At 44.5% G+C, this 17,957-nt stretch overlaps 1 protein-coding gene across 3 annotated transcripts in view; it reads right to left on the reverse strand.

Moving 5' to 3' along the window:
- RAP1GAP2 (RAP1 GTPase activating protein 2) overlaps window positions 1-17,957 on the reverse strand; it is a 201,559-nt gene that overhangs the window by 90,799 nt on the left and 92,803 nt on the right. Inside the window, exon 1 of one of the 3 annotated variants that reach the window (XM_081944353.1) lies at window positions 8,418-8,591. The exons of the other annotated variants lie outside the window; for them this stretch is intronic. Within the exon in view, the coding sequence (XP_081800479.1) occupies window positions 8,418-8,558 (141 nt within the window). The 5' untranslated portion in view covers window positions 8,559-8,591. Of the gene's footprint in view, window positions 1-8,417; window positions 8,592-17,957 lie in introns of those variants that run through there. 3 annotated transcript variants of the gene reach the window in all.

Genomic DNA, 17,957 nt, shown 5'->3' on the forward strand with positions numbered 1-17,957 from the left:
CCTGAAGGAGTACAAGGCCAGGAACCGGCGCCTGGATGCTCAGCTTCAGTTCAATTCCAGGCCATGATGCAGTCCCACTGGAACAAGACCCTCCGGCTCTCTGCCACCAGTGGTGCTTCCCTCCAGCCTTTGCCCAAAGCCCCGCACCAGGAGGCTGAAGCAGACCCCAAGTTGGAATTTCTGCCCCCCTCCAACCTGCATAAAAGACCCCGAAGGGGGAGACACTTTGCAGCAGCACAAACATTCATTGCACCTATCTGGCCCAGGGGCCATAGTTTGAGGACCCCTGATTTAGTGCAATATAAAAAATGCAAATAATCTTTCTGCGAGTCACGAACATTTTCTCATGGACCACCAGTTGGTGCCGGATGTTTTAGAGAATAGGTTGACACCCTTCTTCTTTGTAGCAGCTCCTCAAATATTAGAACACTGATATTACGATGATTGAGGAGAGTCTAGCAATGTCCTCTCTCTTTCATGGCATATTTGTCCACCGATCTACATTCTTTCTGATTGTCACAGTTCCATCAAAACTGAAGAAGGACCTGAGGAAGGGTGTCCTCTCAAGAGCCTTTTTCAGAATTGACTCCTTGTACCTAGAAAGATTACCAAGTCATAGAAAGGAGTTTCAGAGGAAAATTAACACGGCCATGGCATTTGCTATCGAATCCAAGAAAGTAAATTTAAAAACACCACCAACTCAAAGGAAGTTATTAAGTACCCTGGAAGTAGAAAAACAGAAGTTAGTTCCATAGTATGGGAAAAAAATATGAGAAACTACAGGTCGGATGGGGTACAGGGCTAAAAGGAAGCCTAAGACTGAAACGTTTTAAACTTTCTAAAAGAATTATGAGATTGTGATAAATAGAGCATAATGAAATTTTAAAGGGCTCAGAAAATGCTGGGATATTTTGATTTTGAATAGTCAGATTTTGAAATTAATTTTAAAGAATAAATGCTTTTTTGTGGAAAATAAGGATTTTCTACTGGATATATAAAAAGTGGGTGCGGCTTTAAGAATTAAGAAAAAATAAAAATGTCAACTCAAGGAAGTCATGGGAATAATTTCTTCCTGCTGAACCTAAAAAAAGAGGCTCATTAAACCTTTGAAGATATTCCGGACAAGGGACAATAAATATTTGAATGGATTGAAGAGCATGATTGATTTGTGAGAAAGGAAGGGATATAAACTTGTTTCATTTGATCAGGAATCACGATATCTGTTGTTGTTTTGAGCAGTTCTTTCTGACTTGCTGACGAGTGGGATGAAAAAAAATGTGTAGGATTTACTTACAGTTAAGACTTGAGATATGGAATGATGAATTTTATATTTGTTACTAATGTTATAATTTTAGGGATCTTTGGAGTTTTGCTCACACCAGGATTGGAAAAAAACATTGCTTATTGGACTTGCCTATAGATAACAGCTGTGTTATGGGGTGAAAGGGGGCACAGTGGCTCAGCGGTTAAAGATACTGAGCTTGTCAGCTGGAAAGATGACAGCCTGCATTCGAGACCCGAGCATCGCATGACGGAGTAAGCTCCTGTTCTTGCCCCAGCTCCTGTCCACCTAGCTGTTCGAAAGCATGCAAATGCAAGCAGATAAATAGGTACTACTTCAGTGGGAAGGTAACAGCGTTCCACATGTTTCGGCATGTAGATATGCTGGCCACTGAAATGACAACGCTGCCTACTTCAGCTAAGAAACGGAGATGAGCACCACCCCTGGAGACAGACACAACTTGGCAGGAGAAACCTTTATCTTTATGTGATGAAGAATTTTATTTCTGTTAATCAAGAGGACCTGAAGAGATAGTGAAACTGTTTGCATTTGTAATGTGGGTGGGAAATTATTTCCTTATGTTTCTTTTCTATTTCTTTCTTTCTCCCTTTTCTTTCTTCTTTTTATTTTCTCTTCTTTCTCTTCTCTCTATTTTTCTATTTGGTTTGTATTAACTTTTTTTTATTGTGGTTAAAACTTTTAATAAAAACATTAGTGCAACAAAAAGACCATACAGGAATTTTAGACAGCGGTGGTAGTTTGAGGTTCATCTAATCCAACCATAATTTCCTATGGATTAAGGAGACAATGGAGCTCTGTTTTCTCATTTCACTTTTTTCCAGCACGGGTGGAGACGCCAAACAAAAAAGCAATTATAATACCATCATATATCTTAGTTTTAAAAGCTCCAGATTTACCACTACCTGTTTTAAATCTGAAAGGAGGTTTCAAGGACAGATTAACAAGGAATACAAGGAGCTGTTGTGAAAGTCGTTTGGAGAAGAAAGAGTGCATTTACACTTGATCGTTTGTTCTCGTTTGCATTTTTAAATGGAAACCTGTCGATCATTCCGAAGTGTCCATAGGATCCCAGGATTTTGCCCAAATGAAAAATCAGCAGTTGGGTCATCATGATATAATCGCTAGCCCTTTTCCCACAAGCGGGTGATCTCACAATGAACAGAAAAGGGAGTGGATGATGGTTATGAGGATGCAATGCTGCTTTTGTCACCTTTTGACAGCACATGTGAATATTTAATTTCTATGTACCAGAGATGGGTTCCTACCGGTTTGGACCGGTTCAGCCGAATAGGTAGTAACCCGGCCTGCCACGCCCCCAAACCAGTTCTATCGCCGGCGCTGCCATCTTGATTTTTGGTTCTGGCTATAATGCCGGCAGCAGCCCACCTCTGCTATGTACCCCACCTTTATTGTGTTTATAAATAATTCAAGGAGTTGAACCTATTCAGCTTCCTTCCTCCTCCTGTTTTCCTCACAACAAGCCCGTGAGGTAAATTGGGATGAGAGAAAGTGACTGGCCAAAAGTCATCTAGATGGCATTCATGGGACTAGAACTCACAATCTCCAGCTTTCTAGCCTGGTGCTTTAACCACTAGACCAAACCATCTTTTCAGCTAACATCAGAATTCAGCTAGTCCTTAACTTACAACCACAACTGAGCCCCAAATTTTTGCTGCTAAGAGAGACATGGGTTAAGCGAGTTTTTGCCCCATTTTATGACCTTTCTTGCCACAGTTGTTAAGTGAATCACTGGATTTGTTAAGTGAGTAACATATATTTATTACGTGAATCTGGCTTCCCCATTGACTTTGCTTATCAAAAGGTCGCACCAGGTGATCACATGATTCCAGGGCACTGCAACCGTCATATATATGAGTCAGTTGCCAAGTGTCTGAATTTTGATCACATGACCATGCGGTTGCTGTAATGGTCATAAATGCGAAAAACGTCCATAAGTCATTTTTCCACGGCCGCTGTAACTTCGAACAGTCACTAAATGAATTATTGCACATTGAGGACTACCTGTATCTCTGGTGTCAACTGAAATTTGTACTTGTCTGAATCTGAACCTGGAACTTCCGGATCTCAGTCCAACACCTGGAATTCAGCACCGTCCCAACGTCCATTTCCACAATCAAAAGACCAGCAGCCACAGACTTAAAGGTCAAGCTTGCCTGGAAATCTGCAGCCTGACCTTCTCACAGCGTTTAACTTCTCTAAGTTTCAGTGGAGACAAAGGTACAACTATAACTCTTATCGATAGGCAGCAGTAGGTGACATTTCCAGGTTTCTGCTGCGAAAGGGAGTTTGCGACTTGCCAAAAACATATACTGAACAAAAGATGAGTTCTCAGAATCGTCCGACGTCCTTAGATTCACCTGTAAGGTAAAAAGGATTCCCTAAACCAGTTTATGTTCCAATAAGGGGGATATGGCTGCTCAGTAATTAAGATGTTGAGCTCGTCGTCTGGAAAGCTGGCCGCCCAGGTTTGAGACCCAACACCATGCAAGGGGGTTAGTTCCCGTCCTCGCCTGAGGAGAAAACCCTTGCTTAATATGAATGTTGGCTACTGTAAACTGATACAAATTTGAAAATGCAACCAGGGTGGGGATTGTTTTCCAAGTGGGTGAAAAATAGTTTCATAGCTTCTGAAGAACATATGGGAAAATATTTTGTTGCTGTGTAAACAGCACAGGAAGTTATAAATGTGTGGAAGTGTGTGTATTTATGTGTATGGGAAACCAACATTTTAATCTCATCTTTTTTTGGTTAATGTCACCATTAACGTCAATGCTGGTTGAATAAAGGAACAGAAAAGTAAGGGACGGTAAAGGAGTTCCTACGTTTTTCTGTTCAGGAACTCAAGCCATGTGGTCCTGTCCACCATGAAACCATCTTTCCAAGCAGCCTCCATGTTCCCAGTGTCTTTTTTTCCCCACTTGGAGCTGAACCCGGAAGGACATTTCTTCCAACACAAGTCAATGAATAAATTTCAATGACATTCTTGCAAGTGAAATATAGAATCTTTGCACTGATTGATTGATTGTTTCACTGATTAATTTTACAAGGTTGTTCCGGTCACAACTAACACTGAATAGCCTACACTTCCTCATCAGTATTTTAGATTATAATCGAACCAAACAAAATTGCAGTCAACAAATCAAAATAATAACAACACAATAGAAAAACCTGGAGGTGGTTGTAGTCCATTCACCTGCCCAATTAAAACTATTAATTTAAGTCAATAACATTTGAACATTTTCATCAGTAAAGGGAGAAACATCTTCTTCAACCTCACTGGATGTCAGACCTTCAAGGTAGATAGACTAAGAGTAAGACTAAGAAACCAAGACATGTAAACTAATAGTTCTTTTATTTATAAGGTTACTATAACAGGCTCTTGCAGGTCTAAAAACATCTCCCTTCTCTCTCCTTTTATCTTTGTGGGGACTAGGGAGGGAGTTATCTGAAATGCTTACTCAAATTACATTTCTGCCCTGGATTCAGTTTCCTTTTATCTAACCAGTGACTTGGTTGAGGCTCTTCCTCCTGTTCCTCAAGGTTACTTCTTTTGCCCATTACATTGCCAAGTTCTTTAATTGCTCTTTATAGAATGGGGTCCCCAAGCTCCTCCCATCTTTGTCTCTCTTCTCTGCATTATTTATAGCTCCTGAGCATCCTTCTTGTATTGTGGTGACCAGAACTAGACACAGTTTTCCAAGTACAGGCTGACTAGTGCAACATGCAGCACAGCTACTAGTTCCTCTGACAGATCTTCAGAATGATATGTTTGAACTGCCATGATTGCTAGATGAGATAAAGAGGTACTGCTATTGCTATTCTATGTTATGTGTGTCTTCCATTACGTCAGGAGTGTCAAGCTCAAGGCCCAGGGGCCAGATCTGGCCTGAGGGGTGCTTAGATCTCCACTCCTCTGCTCATAATAGAATTCCCTATGCCACCAGGCTTGAAATTTTGGGCTTGGACAATCTGGAACCGCGACGCCTGCGGTCCGATCTAAGCATAGTACACCAAGTTCTCTGCTACAACTTCTTGCCTGTCAATGACTTCTTCAACTTCAACCACAATAATACACGGGTAAACAATCAATACAAACTCAAGGTAAACCACTTCAAACTCGATTGCAGAAAATACGACTTCAGCAACAGAGTGGTCAACGCCTGGAATGCTCTACCCAACTCTGTTGTGACATCCTCAAACCCTCACAGCTACAACTTCAAACTGTCTAGCATGGACCTCACCTTATTCTTAAGAGGTCCGTAAAGGGGGCATGCATAAGCGTACCAGCGTGCCTACTGTCCCTGTCTTACTGTCCCCATTTATTTATATTTACTTCCTTTGTTCATGTTTATGTTCATACCTATACTTGTTATCTTGTACATGTTTGACCAACAAACGAACGAACGGACAAATTAATTAATTAATAGATTTGACCCACAGGGCTGCCCTGGAAACAGTGAAGGACTGGCCCGCAGTGCCTCTGCCAGCAAAAATGGAGCTTGGGAGGGCCATGTATAGCCCTCCGGAGCTCTGTTTTCGGCTGTGACCACCTCCTGCAACCCTTTGCCAGCGAAAATGGAGCTCGGAGGGCTGCGAAAACTCAGGCCACCATAAGTTCCCCAACATGATGCCAAGCTGGCCATGCCCACCCAGCCCCCTGAGGTCAAACACAACCCTGATGCAGCCCTTGGTGAACTCGAGTTTGACACCCCTGCATTATGTGAAGACTCACTGGCCAGCTGTCCACTGTCCCTCAACTGAACTTTTAAAAACAAAAGAAGTTTCCCCTTAGCATTTTGATTTGGGAAGTCTAAGAAAATAGGAACACAAAAAATAGAGAACTGGGCAGTGAAAGGCAAGTTATTTATACACACCTCCCTGCACATACACAACCCTTCTTGGCTGCTGCATACTTCCATATGAACAAGAACAATAGGCGTAAGCATTTCATCCAAATTCTCATCTCCTTTGATGGAATTTTCTAAAACCCTTTTTCTTTCCTCAGGTTGAACGAGAACTGGGTGAAAAATGCAGAGCAGATTTACTGTAGACCAGGGGTCTCCAAAAAGTTGGCAACTTTAAGATTTGTGGATTTCAACTCCCCTAATTTCCCCGGTTGGGGGAAGTCCACAAGTCTTGGTTGGCAAGTTTGGAGTCCCCATGATTTATAGCAAACCTGCTCTGCATTTTCATCCAGTTCTCATATACAGTTATGTACGGCAGAGGTCATACATCAGTTACGTCCGCTGGGGAATTCTGGGAATTGAAGTCCACAAGCCTTAAAGTTGCCAGGTTTAAAGACCTCTGCAGGGGGTGGGCTGCTACAGGTTCGCCCAGGTTTGGGAGAACCCATAACTAACCTTATGGCCAGTTTGGAGAACCTCCAAATCCCACCCCTGGCTGGCCCCTCCCACCCAGCCCCTCCCCTCCCAGGAATATCCATGTGGCCCTTTTTGGATGCGAGGTAAGTGCAGGGCCCGCGCGGAGGCTCAAGGAGGGGGGAAATGAGCCTCCCGGAAGTCCCGGAAGTCCAGAAATGGGCCCATTTCTGGCCTCCGGAGGACGTTTTTGCCCTCCCAGAGGCTTAAGGAAAGACTCCGGAGCCTGGGTGGGCAAAAACGCCCCTCCCCCTGCCGTGGTGGAGAAGACTGACTAGGCCACGTCCACCATGGCCGCGCCCACCCAGCAACAGGGCAAAGAACCCGTTGCTGAAATTTTTGAAGCCCACCCCTGGACTTCTGCTGTACATAACTAATGTAACCAGCTCCAACTACAGCCTTCACTAGGAGCTGTACTATATCTAAATGACAACAAAAGATAAATTTGACACCAAGTTTACCAATGGGGGAAAAAAAATCTCTTTTAGGCATTCCCTAAAAAGGTGCAGGCAGAAGGAATGCCAGATCTTGAGTAAGGGGCATTGCCACGGAATGAAGATGCTACCAAATTGAGAGACAGGAAGAACAAGTTACAGCAGAAGGAGAAAGCATAGCTTGGAACAAAGTCACACTGCTCTCCTGAATCACCATTTATTTTTCGAAACAGAATTGCATCAATATCTAAAATGAAGCATGACTTAGATTTTTTTTAAAAAAAATTCCTGGTGGAAAGCAGTCTTCACCCACAACACACCCTTATATGATGCAGGTTAGTGATGTGCTATTATTTTTATTCATGGGAAGATGCAATCTACAGGGGTTGAGGGAAGCTGTGGCCCTTCACATATTGACTCCACATAAATCCTCCAGATCCTGAAGATGAAACTCACATACTTTGGCCACCTAATGAGAAGGAAGGACTCCCCGGAGAAGAGCCTCATGCTGGGAAAGATGGAGGGCAAAAGAAGAAGGGGACGACAGAGAATGAGGTGGCTGGATGGAATCACCGAAGCATTCGGCCTGAGCTTAAATGGACTCCAGAGAATGGTAGAGGACAGGAAGGCCTGGAGGAATGCTGTCCATGGGATCACGATGGGTCAGACACAATTTCGCAACTAACAACAACAACAACAACAACAAAACAACAAAATCCTGTATTCCCTGACCACCAGCTAAGGCTGATGATAGTTGGAGCCTAGGGATAATTGAAGAGAGATAATGGAGAAGGAATGATCCTGTCTCAGAAATGACCAGATAAGTAGATCCAATCAACATGGAGAGACATGCTTAGAAGTTCTACAGAGTCATTCAACACTGGTCTAGTGGTTAAAGCACTAGACTACTGTAGAAACCAGGAGACTGTGAGTTCTAGTCCTCCCTCCTCCCCTTACGCACAAAAGTGAAAGGGTGACCTTAGGCCAGTCACTTTCTCTCAGCCAATTCACCTCCCAGGGTTGTTATCGTGAAGGAGTATCAGGTATGTTTGCCACCTTGAGTTGTTTATAAAACTAATTAAAAAGCAGGATATAACTTTTTTAAAAAAGAATTCATCGGTCATATCTAGGACAACCTCCAGAATAATGCCTGGCTTAGAAGAGGGCAATTTCTTCATCTGCTTAACAGGGAAATCTTCACTGCTTAGCAGAAAACCAACTAGTTTGCAGTCGATCTTCGGGCCAACATACTGCCTCATATCTCCCTCCTCCCTTACTCACCAGAATATTACTCAGGAGATCCATCATTTTCTGTATAAGTTGCTCCTTGCAGAAAGCTAAGAAAGAGCTACAGGCATTCAAAACTCCTTGTGGTCTTCTGGAGGGATTTCTCTGAATCCAGAGGTTGTTCTGGTCACCCATATAGTCAACGCTTTTGACTTGTCCTCCAACCAACGTTGGTTAATATTTTCCCTCAGGAACACATTGCAAGCTGGCAGTTTTACAGGTGTAATGGGCGTGGCGAATCCAGCAGGGAGGGCACCCAAAACAGGTTGTGCAGGAAATATGGTTTTTAATATTTCAGGCAAAGAGTGGTGGTTCCTTTATTTATTTATTTATTTTGGCAGGCCTCCAGAGTTTGGAGGGAGATCAAAGGCATCTCATTGTCTAAGAGTCATGTTAATGCGGAAAGCAAACATTCTGGAGAAGTGTGTGTGTGTGTGTGTGTGTGTGTGTGTGTGTCTGCAGGTTTGTGTTCAAGGAAGAGGGAGGGAGGGAGCAAAAAAGGGAAAAAAGAAAAAAAAAGACCAATCATAATTTTAATGCAAGTGTTAGAAGCAAGAGGTTATTAATTAGCTGGCTTGTCACCTGTCTCCTATTTCAAGGAGCTGTTCCTGATTTAGAATTAAAATGAAGTGGTTTTTTTTTCCCCAAATGAATGAGGAATGCAATTTGTTCCTCTCCTTCACCCCACCCCACTTTTTTTTTTAATCAGGAAATATGAAGCATTAGTGGAGGGGAAAGGCAGCTTGAATTTAACATGCCGTGAGTTTAAACTGTTTGAAAATTTATCTTGATTAGTCTCTGCTTTTTACTCTTAATGCCACGTTTCAAGAGTGCCGATGTCGGCCCCCAAAATCAGAGGCACGATTAAACATCGTGACAATGGAAGTTGTCAAATTACTTGAGCTATGCCTTTTATCCGAATGCTGCTCTCGAGACAGAAAGGCAGGGTATAAAACACGACAGTTAAATACATTTAATGAAGTGCAATAGATTCTAATAAAGCACCGTTCCTTGTTCTGCTATTGGCAATGTGTCAGTCAGTTGAAAGCTTACAAGGTGTTCCTTTTTCTGGAACAGGTGGTAAACCTATTAAATTAGTATGGGGGGAGCTGAAGGATGGTGTGCAGTTTTATGCTTTGGGAGGCTCAAGCAAGAATCTCAAAATAAATCTATTGATGACAATGTGGAAGTAAGTGGGCTTATTTTATTTATTTTCATTCCGTCGCATTTTCTTTAAGATGAGTTTGTTCATTTCTTTTCCACATATAGAAGGAGCTGGTAATGGGATGTCTGGCTCAGAAGGCCTGTAGACCTCACCACATTTTAATAGCCAACTTGTGAAATCTTCCAAGATTATTATTATCATTATTGTTGTTGTTGTTGTTGTTGTTGTTGTTGTTGTTGTTGTTGTTAATCATCGCACAGACACCCAGATGTTCAGACTGGGTTTGGCATTTTTGTCTACCTATTGAGTCCTTACTAAGGCTCTGGAATAGGCAAAGCTGGATGTTTGACGGTGTTACAGATATCGTCGCAGGATGGAAGCAGTTCCAAGTAAAGCCACCTTCTGCAATTGACTGATGGTGAATTTGTCAATGCCCATGGTGTTCAAGTGGTACTCTGGTTGTTTTGGGATTGCACCCAAGGCGCCTACTGACTTGCCTTTGCCACAGTCGTTCTATTTCTATCTGTAGGTCTTTGATTATTATTGTTGTTGTTATTATTATTATTAATTAAATTTATATTGCTGCCCAGTTCATACATCGGAGACCTTGGGCAGCTTACAACGTTTTTAATAATCACCCTATAATAGAAATCCATAAATAAACCCCACAGCAGCAACAAAACACTCAAATCGGTCACTTGACTGGCTCCCTCTCCATTTGTGGCCCCCAGACCCACTGACAAAACCACATTTTAAGAACTTTCAGAAATACAACAGGGTGGGAGCCAACTATACCTCAGGGGGAATGAGATTCCATAAAGGAGCCACCCCGAGAAGACCCCTTTTTCATGGTTCCACCAGATGACAGTCTCTAATTGATGCGACCTGTAATATGCCCTGCACTCTAGTGGTGGATTTCCTTTTTTTTTTTACTACCGGTTTGCTCGTGCATGCACCTGCTCGCATGACGCTTCTACCCATGCGCAGAAGCAATCAGGTGGGTCGGCAGAGCCTCCCACTGCCTCCACTACCAGTTCACCCGATCTGGGCCGAACCAGGAGCAATCCAACTCTGCTGTCTTCTAGTGGGCTAGATGGATTTGAACGTAGTGCCTGCCTGCCTGCCTGCCTGCCTGCCTGCCTGCCTGCCCGCCTGCTTGCCTACCTGCCTGCCTGCCTGCCTGCTTTCCTGCCTGCCTGCCTGCTTGCCTACCTGCCTGCCTGCCTGCTTTCCTGCCTGCCTGCCTGCCTGCTTGCCTGCCTGCCTGCCTGCCTGCCTGCCTGCCTGCTTGCCTGCTTGCCTGCCTGCCTGCTTGCCTGCCTGCCTGCTTGCCTGCCTGCCTGCCTGCTTGCCTGCCTGCCTGCCTGCCTGCTTGCCTACCTGCCCGCCCGCCTGACCGCCTGACCGCCTCCCTCCCTCCGTCCCTCCCTCTCTCTCTCTCTCTATCTCTCCCTCTCTCTCTCTCCCTCTCTCTTTAATTTCAAAACCTCATGCCAAATCACATAAAGCATTTTATTTATTGACACTAACTCTACAGCCGCCCATCTTATAACCAGTTCTGGACAGCTCCCAATCAAAAGTAAAAACAGCATAAAAACCACAATAAGGCTATAAAGCTAAGCCCGTTGAAAACAAAACAAAACAAAAAGGCACCAAGTCATATAGTCTCCTATCTCATAGCTTGAGAGAAAGATTTGCAGACAAGACCAGCTGAACTTCAGGGAAGCAGAGTGTCCTGTAGAGCAGGACTACCGCAGAAAAGCCACACTTCCTGGCCCCCATCACATGGCAATATTTACGGGAAGGGAGTAGCAATAGCAATAGCATTTAGGCCTGTATAAGCACCCTGTAGTGTTTTAGGTACCTTTGCCAGTGAAAATGGAGCTGGGGGGCAGGGGGGGCACGAACGCCCCCCCCCCTCCCGCCTTCCTTTTCGCTGGTAGAGGGCTGTCAAAACAAACTAAAAACAAAAGGAGAAACGTTTCCCCTTTTGCATTTGAGCATGCAAGAAGGGACAGGAAAGGAAAAGCCAAAATACAAAGAAACAGAAAGAAAGATGGGAAGAGGGCAAGGAAGGAAAAATAAGGAAAAGGGAAAGGAAGAAGGAGAATGAAGAGGGAAGGAAAAAGATGACAAGGAAGGAGATTATAATGAGAGGGAGGGAGGGTCCGAGGGAAGTCCTACCTTAGCGCGTGGCCACCACAGGTGCCCCTGAACATCAGTCTCATGTCATGGCCTCCCGGCCACGCCCACCCACCCCCAGCCCTCCGAGGTCAAACACATCCCTGATGCAGGACCCTCAATGCAATCCAGTTTGACAGCTCTGGTTTATAGCATACTCTGAGTGGTTCACAGAGTCAGCATATTGCCCCCAACTATCTGGGTCCTCATTTTAGTGATCTTAAAAGGATTGGGTCAACCTTGGGCCCCGTCAGGATTGAACTCCAGGCTGTGGGCAGTGTTTGCCTGCAACACTGCACTTTAACCACTGTGCCACTCTGTCTGACTTGGTAGGTTGAGTGGGTGTCTGTAGGGAAAGGCAGACCCATAGATAACCTGGCCCTGTGCCATGTACGGCTTTAAAGGTGATGACCAACACCTTGAATTGCACCTGGAAAGAAAATGGAAGCCAGTGCAGCTTACGCAACAAATGTGTTCTATGGGCAAACCGAGGTGTACCAGTTAACATGGACACGACTGCAGTCTGGACCAGCAGAAGTTTCTAGGTGGACGTCAAGAATTCTGAACAGAAACCAATAACCTCTTTGGCTAAGACAAGATGTTTCAAAACCTCTTAAAGGTCAAAACAATCTTTTCTTGCAACAGAAACTAGAGCAAGTCCCAAGTTCCAAATTTTGTACATATTGCATGTAAGGGACAATCAGAGGATAATGGTTTCCAGATTTTGGTATCTTTGCCCAGAAAAATTCTAGCCGCTCCCTAAATGTTTACCTTACATAAATATAACATATTACTAATTGGTCCCATCAATTGAAAACTCACAATTTTTTAAAACCATGTGAGAGATCTTGTTGATTTCATCTTTAATGTCCTTCTTGGGAAAAGAACACAATGGCTTTTTTACGGTAAAGGTAAAGGTTCCCCTCGCACATATGTGCTAGTCGTTTCCGACTCTAGTGGGCGGTGCTCATCCCCATTTCAAAACCGAAGAGCCAACGCTGTCCGAAGACGTCTCCGTGGTCATGTGGCTGGCATGACTAAATGCCAAAGGCGCACAAAACGCTGTTACCTTCCCACCAAAGGTGGTTCTGATTTTTCTATTTGCATTTTTACATGCTTTCGAACTGCTAGGTTGACAGAAGCTGGGACAAGTAACGGGAGCTCACTCCATTATATGGCGCTAGGGATTCGAGCCGCTGAACTGCCGATCTTTTCGATCGACAAGTCAGTGTCTTAGTCACTGAGCCACCGCGTCCCTTTGGCAGTAAAAAGTATACCTTCCACAACGAATCAAAACTCAATTCCCCATGCTGAGATGCATTTAGCAGCCTATTCATCTATTTCCTCTATAATTTATTTCAATTAGAAGGTTGAAAGCTAGGTGTAAATTGATGTTTTAATATCGATCATTTTTCTCAGTGAATTAAATTGCTTGATCCAAATCAACTGATCTTTTAATTGAAAAGTTCAACACTTGTCCACTAACTTGGGGTGAATAATTGATTATAGGAGAGTAAAAATCTAGGGAACAATGTGTAAATTATAAAAAGAACATATGTTTCTCCACCAAAATACTTCATTACAAATGATATTGTACCAATCAGAATCATTTCCAAGGGAGGGACCAATATCATATTCAGTATTTGTCAATTAAACACCCCTTATACAGGTTTGCAGTGGCTCAGTGGCTAAGATCACATGACTGCAAATATCATAAATATGAACCAGTTGCCAAGCATCCAAATTTTGATCACATGAGCAGGAAGGTTTCCTCCCTGTAGAGGTAAGATATTTGTTTTCGTAGATTTTCACGGGTGTAGGTACGCTGGTCTTGTGAAAATCTATGAAAACAAATACCTTACCTCTACAGGGAGGAAACCTTCCTGCTCACCAGATCCTAGGAGAAACTTGAAGTCCGAAGAGCCACCATCTTATGTGATCTCACATTCCTACACAACTGCCGAGACAAAAGCCTGATCCCCACATGCTTCCAACTAAAATTCCATTCTAAAACCTCAACCACCAAAAGGATTCCTGGAAAGAACTGAATTAGCCCTAATCAGAAACGAACTCCACAGGAAAAGATTCCTACTAGTCCAAACCAACTCACTCTTCACCTCAAACTCAGCAACAAAATCCACCCAGCACTCTGAGACAAATCCAAACAACTAGCCCTCTGGAGAGCCAAAACAGAAACTTCCTACAAGACAGACACATACACCAACAAACTCCACAGACTAGAAAAACAACAGAAGCCCAACTCCCCTCCACAGCAACTCATGAAACAAACAGTACACAACATATCAGACAGAACCCTCACCACAGCTGAAACCAATGTCCTTTCCAGAGGATTCAACTTTGCAGTCGCCCCTAAATGCATCCCCACTGAAGACATCATATGCTGAGTTGAAGCTACACTCACCAAAATCAACCCAAATGAAACCAATAAAATCAGACTTGCAGTCACCAACGTCCTTTGCTCCAGTAATCCACCCAGAAGCAACTTACAGCAAGAAGAAAAAAAAGCACTCACCAACCTGAGGAAAGACAACAACATAATCATTCTCCCAGCAGACAAAGGTAACGCCATAGTGGTGATGAACACATCTGACTACCAAGCCAAACTATCCAACCTACTCCAAGACCCTGCTTACAAACCTCTAAACACAGACCCCACTACCTACCTGGAAAAAACCACCAAATCCAAAATAAAAGCCTCTGCCATCAGTGAAGAGATCCAGCAAAGAATCATCCCCAGAGAGAAATCTTCCAGATGCCCCAAACTCTATGGCCTCCCCAAGATACACAAAGAAGGAGCACCACTCAGACCCATAGTCAGCTCCATAGGCTGATCTCTACAGAATCTTGCCAAATTCCTCGCCAAACTCCAACCCTATGCAGAATCCATCACCTCACACATACAAAATTCACTCCACTTCATAGAAACAATAAAGAAACAAAACCTACAACCCAGTGACCTACTCGTGAGCTTCGATGTCATATCCCTCTTCACCCAAGTGCCTATAAAAGAAACCTTGACAGCTGTCTAGAACAAACACAACCCCCACTAAACACATCCTGGACCTGACCAACACATACTTCATCCATAATGGACAAAGATACCAACAGATAGAAAGAGCACTCATGAGTTCACTCCTCTCACCTGTCATCGCAAACTTATACATGGAACATTTTGAAACCAACGCCTTAGATAAATCTGAACACAAACCCAAACTCTGGCTTAGATATGTTGATGACACTTTTGTGATTTGGCCACATGGGAAAGAAAAACTGGACAACTTCCTCACACATCTCAACAGCCTACACCCCAAAATACAATTCACTATGGAAATAGAAGCAAACAACCAACTTCCCTTTCTGGACGTCCTAATCTACAAAAAAACCCAATGGCTCCCTAGGACACACCATCTACCAGAAAAAAAAAAAAAAACACCAACTGCTACCTAAACGCACAATCCCATCACCACCCTGCACAGATCAACTCTGTAGTCAAGACCCTCATCTCCAGAAACAAATGCCTAGCCGACAAAGACCACCTGAAAACTGAATTACACACTCTCACAAATGTATTAATCTCCAATGGATTCCAAACAAAAACAATTACCAATCTAATCCAAAGGGAGACTCCTCCCAAAAACCGAGACACAGAACAGGACAACGGCATCGCCCTCCTCCCTTACATCAAAGGCACCACAGATAAAATCAGCAAAATTCTCCACAAACACAATATCAAAACAGCCTTCAACACTGACCAAAAAATAGCCAACATCTTAAGAAACCCCAAAGACAAAATCCAAGGAGTCTACGAAATACCATGCAAAATCTGCCCTGCAACATACATAGGACAAACAAACAGGAGACTAAATGCACGTATCGCAGAACACAAGAACGCAGTAAGAAAAAAAGAAAAAAACTTCCTCCCTTTTCCAGCACCTTAAAACTACAGGACATGAAGTTAATTTTGAAGGAACCAGGTTTATCTTCAAAACTGAACATTTCAACAAGAGAATAATTATGGAAGCTATCGAAATAGAGAAACACCCCCACAACGTGAATAAATGCTATGATACCTCCCACCTAACAGACATCTGGAAACCAACCCTAGTCAACAAACGAGCCCCACCCACCACCCAGGCTGTTACAACACGAAACAACAACGGACACACAGCCAGCACCAATCAGCACCAATCCACCAATCATGCCACACATCCAATCAATCTATTTACTGAAACAAAGCCAGCACTCCACCCCCCCACCCCCCCGAGATTTATAGAAAGATGGCAGCTCCGGCCACTTATATAATAATAATAATAAATAATAATAAATTTGAATTTATTAGCCGCTCCCTTTCCAGATAGGACTCGGGGCGGCGTACAATAGAACATATAAAACATAAAACATATATACAAACACATAAACATACATATATACAAGGACATACCTGCATGGAGGAGGTAACAAGTTACATCACATTAGACAGTTAAAAATCACCGTTAAAATACCCCAATTATAATAACACAATTTAAAATTTAAAATTTAAAAAATTTAAAAGGACTGTCAGGAGGAATAAGAAAAAATTTACGGTTGAGCCAGGCCAGATAATTGAAAGAGGTGGGTCTTCAGCTGTACACGGAAGGAGCGGAGATCGGAAATAATCCTGATGTCACGGGGGAGGTCATTCCACAGGGCTGGGCCCATCACAGAGAAGGCTCTGCTCCTGGGTGTCGCCCCCCCGACACTGTTTAGTGGACGGCACCCGGAGAAGTCCCTCTCTGTGTGAGCGGATTGGTCGTAGGGATGCATGGGGCAGGATGCGATCCTGCATGTAACTAGGTCCTGTGCCATGAAGCGCTTTAAAGATCATAATCAAAACCTTGAAACGCACTCGGTAGACTACAGGAAGCCAGTGCAGCTCGCGCAGGAGAGGTGTTACAGGGGAGTATCTAGTCCTCCCCATAATCACCCGCGCGGCCGCATTCTGGACCAACTGTAGTCTCCGAGTGCATCTCAAGGGAAGCCCCATGTAGAGAGCATTGCAGTAGTCCAGGCGAGACGTCACTAGCGCATGGGTGACTGTGCGTAGGGCATCCCGGTCCAATAAGGGGCGCAATTGGCGCATCAGGCGGACCTGATGGAATGCCCCCCTTGCCACGGCTGTTACATGGTCATCCATGGACAGCCGGGCATCTAGGAGGACGCCCAAATTGCGCACCTGTTCCATGGGGGCTAGTTGCACGCCCCCGATGGCCAGAGATGGAAGCACCTGGTTGAACCGGGAGGCCGGAAGCCACAGCCACTCCGTCTTGGAAGGGTTGAGTTTTAGTCGGTTGCCATCCATCCAGACCCGTACGGCCTCCAAACACCGGGACATCATTTCAACGGCCTCATTGGGGTGGTTCGGAGTGGAAATGTATAGCTGAGTATCATCAGCATACAGATGATATCCCACCCCAAAACCACGGATGATCTCGCCCAGCGGTTTCATGTATGTGTTGAACAGGAGAGGCGAGAGCACCGATCCCTGTGGCACTCCACATGTGAGTGGCCTCCGGGTCGATCTCTGCTCCCCTGCCAACACACGTTGCGTCCGGTCAGAGAGGTAGGAGCCAAACCACCGTAAAACGGTGCCCCTGACTCCCAACCCCTCTAGCCGGTGCAACAGGATACCATGGTCGATGGTATCGAACGCCGCCGAGAGATCTAATAGGACCAGGATAGAGGAACAACCCCTATCTCTGGCCCTCCAGAGATCATCAACCAATGCGACCAAGGCCGTCTCCGTGCTGTGCCCGGGTCGGAAGCCGGACTGGCGCGGGTCTAGATAATCATTTTCCTCCAGGTGACGTGGGAACTGCTGTACCACCACACTCTCTACAACCTTCGCTAAGAAAGGAAGGTTGGAGACTGGACGATAATTGACTAGGTCCGTTGGGTCCAGGGAAGGCTTCTTGAGCAGGGGCCTCACCACCGCCTCTTTCAAGGCGGCCGGTAGAGACCCCTCACCCAACGAGGCGTTCACTAGGCCCAGGAGCCAGTCGCGCGTAACCTCCCAGGATGCCAGTACAAGCCAGGAGGGACACGGGTCCAATAAACATGTGGTGGGTCGCAGACGTCCACGCAACCTGTCCAAATCCTCGATGGCAACCGAGTCAAACTCCTCCCAAAGC

Source organism: Natrix helvetica (genome assembly GCF_964273705.1).
Source record: "Natrix helvetica genome assembly, chromosome: 2".
Classification (NCBI taxonomy): Eukaryota; Metazoa; Chordata; class Lepidosauria; order Squamata; family Natricidae; genus Natrix; species Natrix helvetica.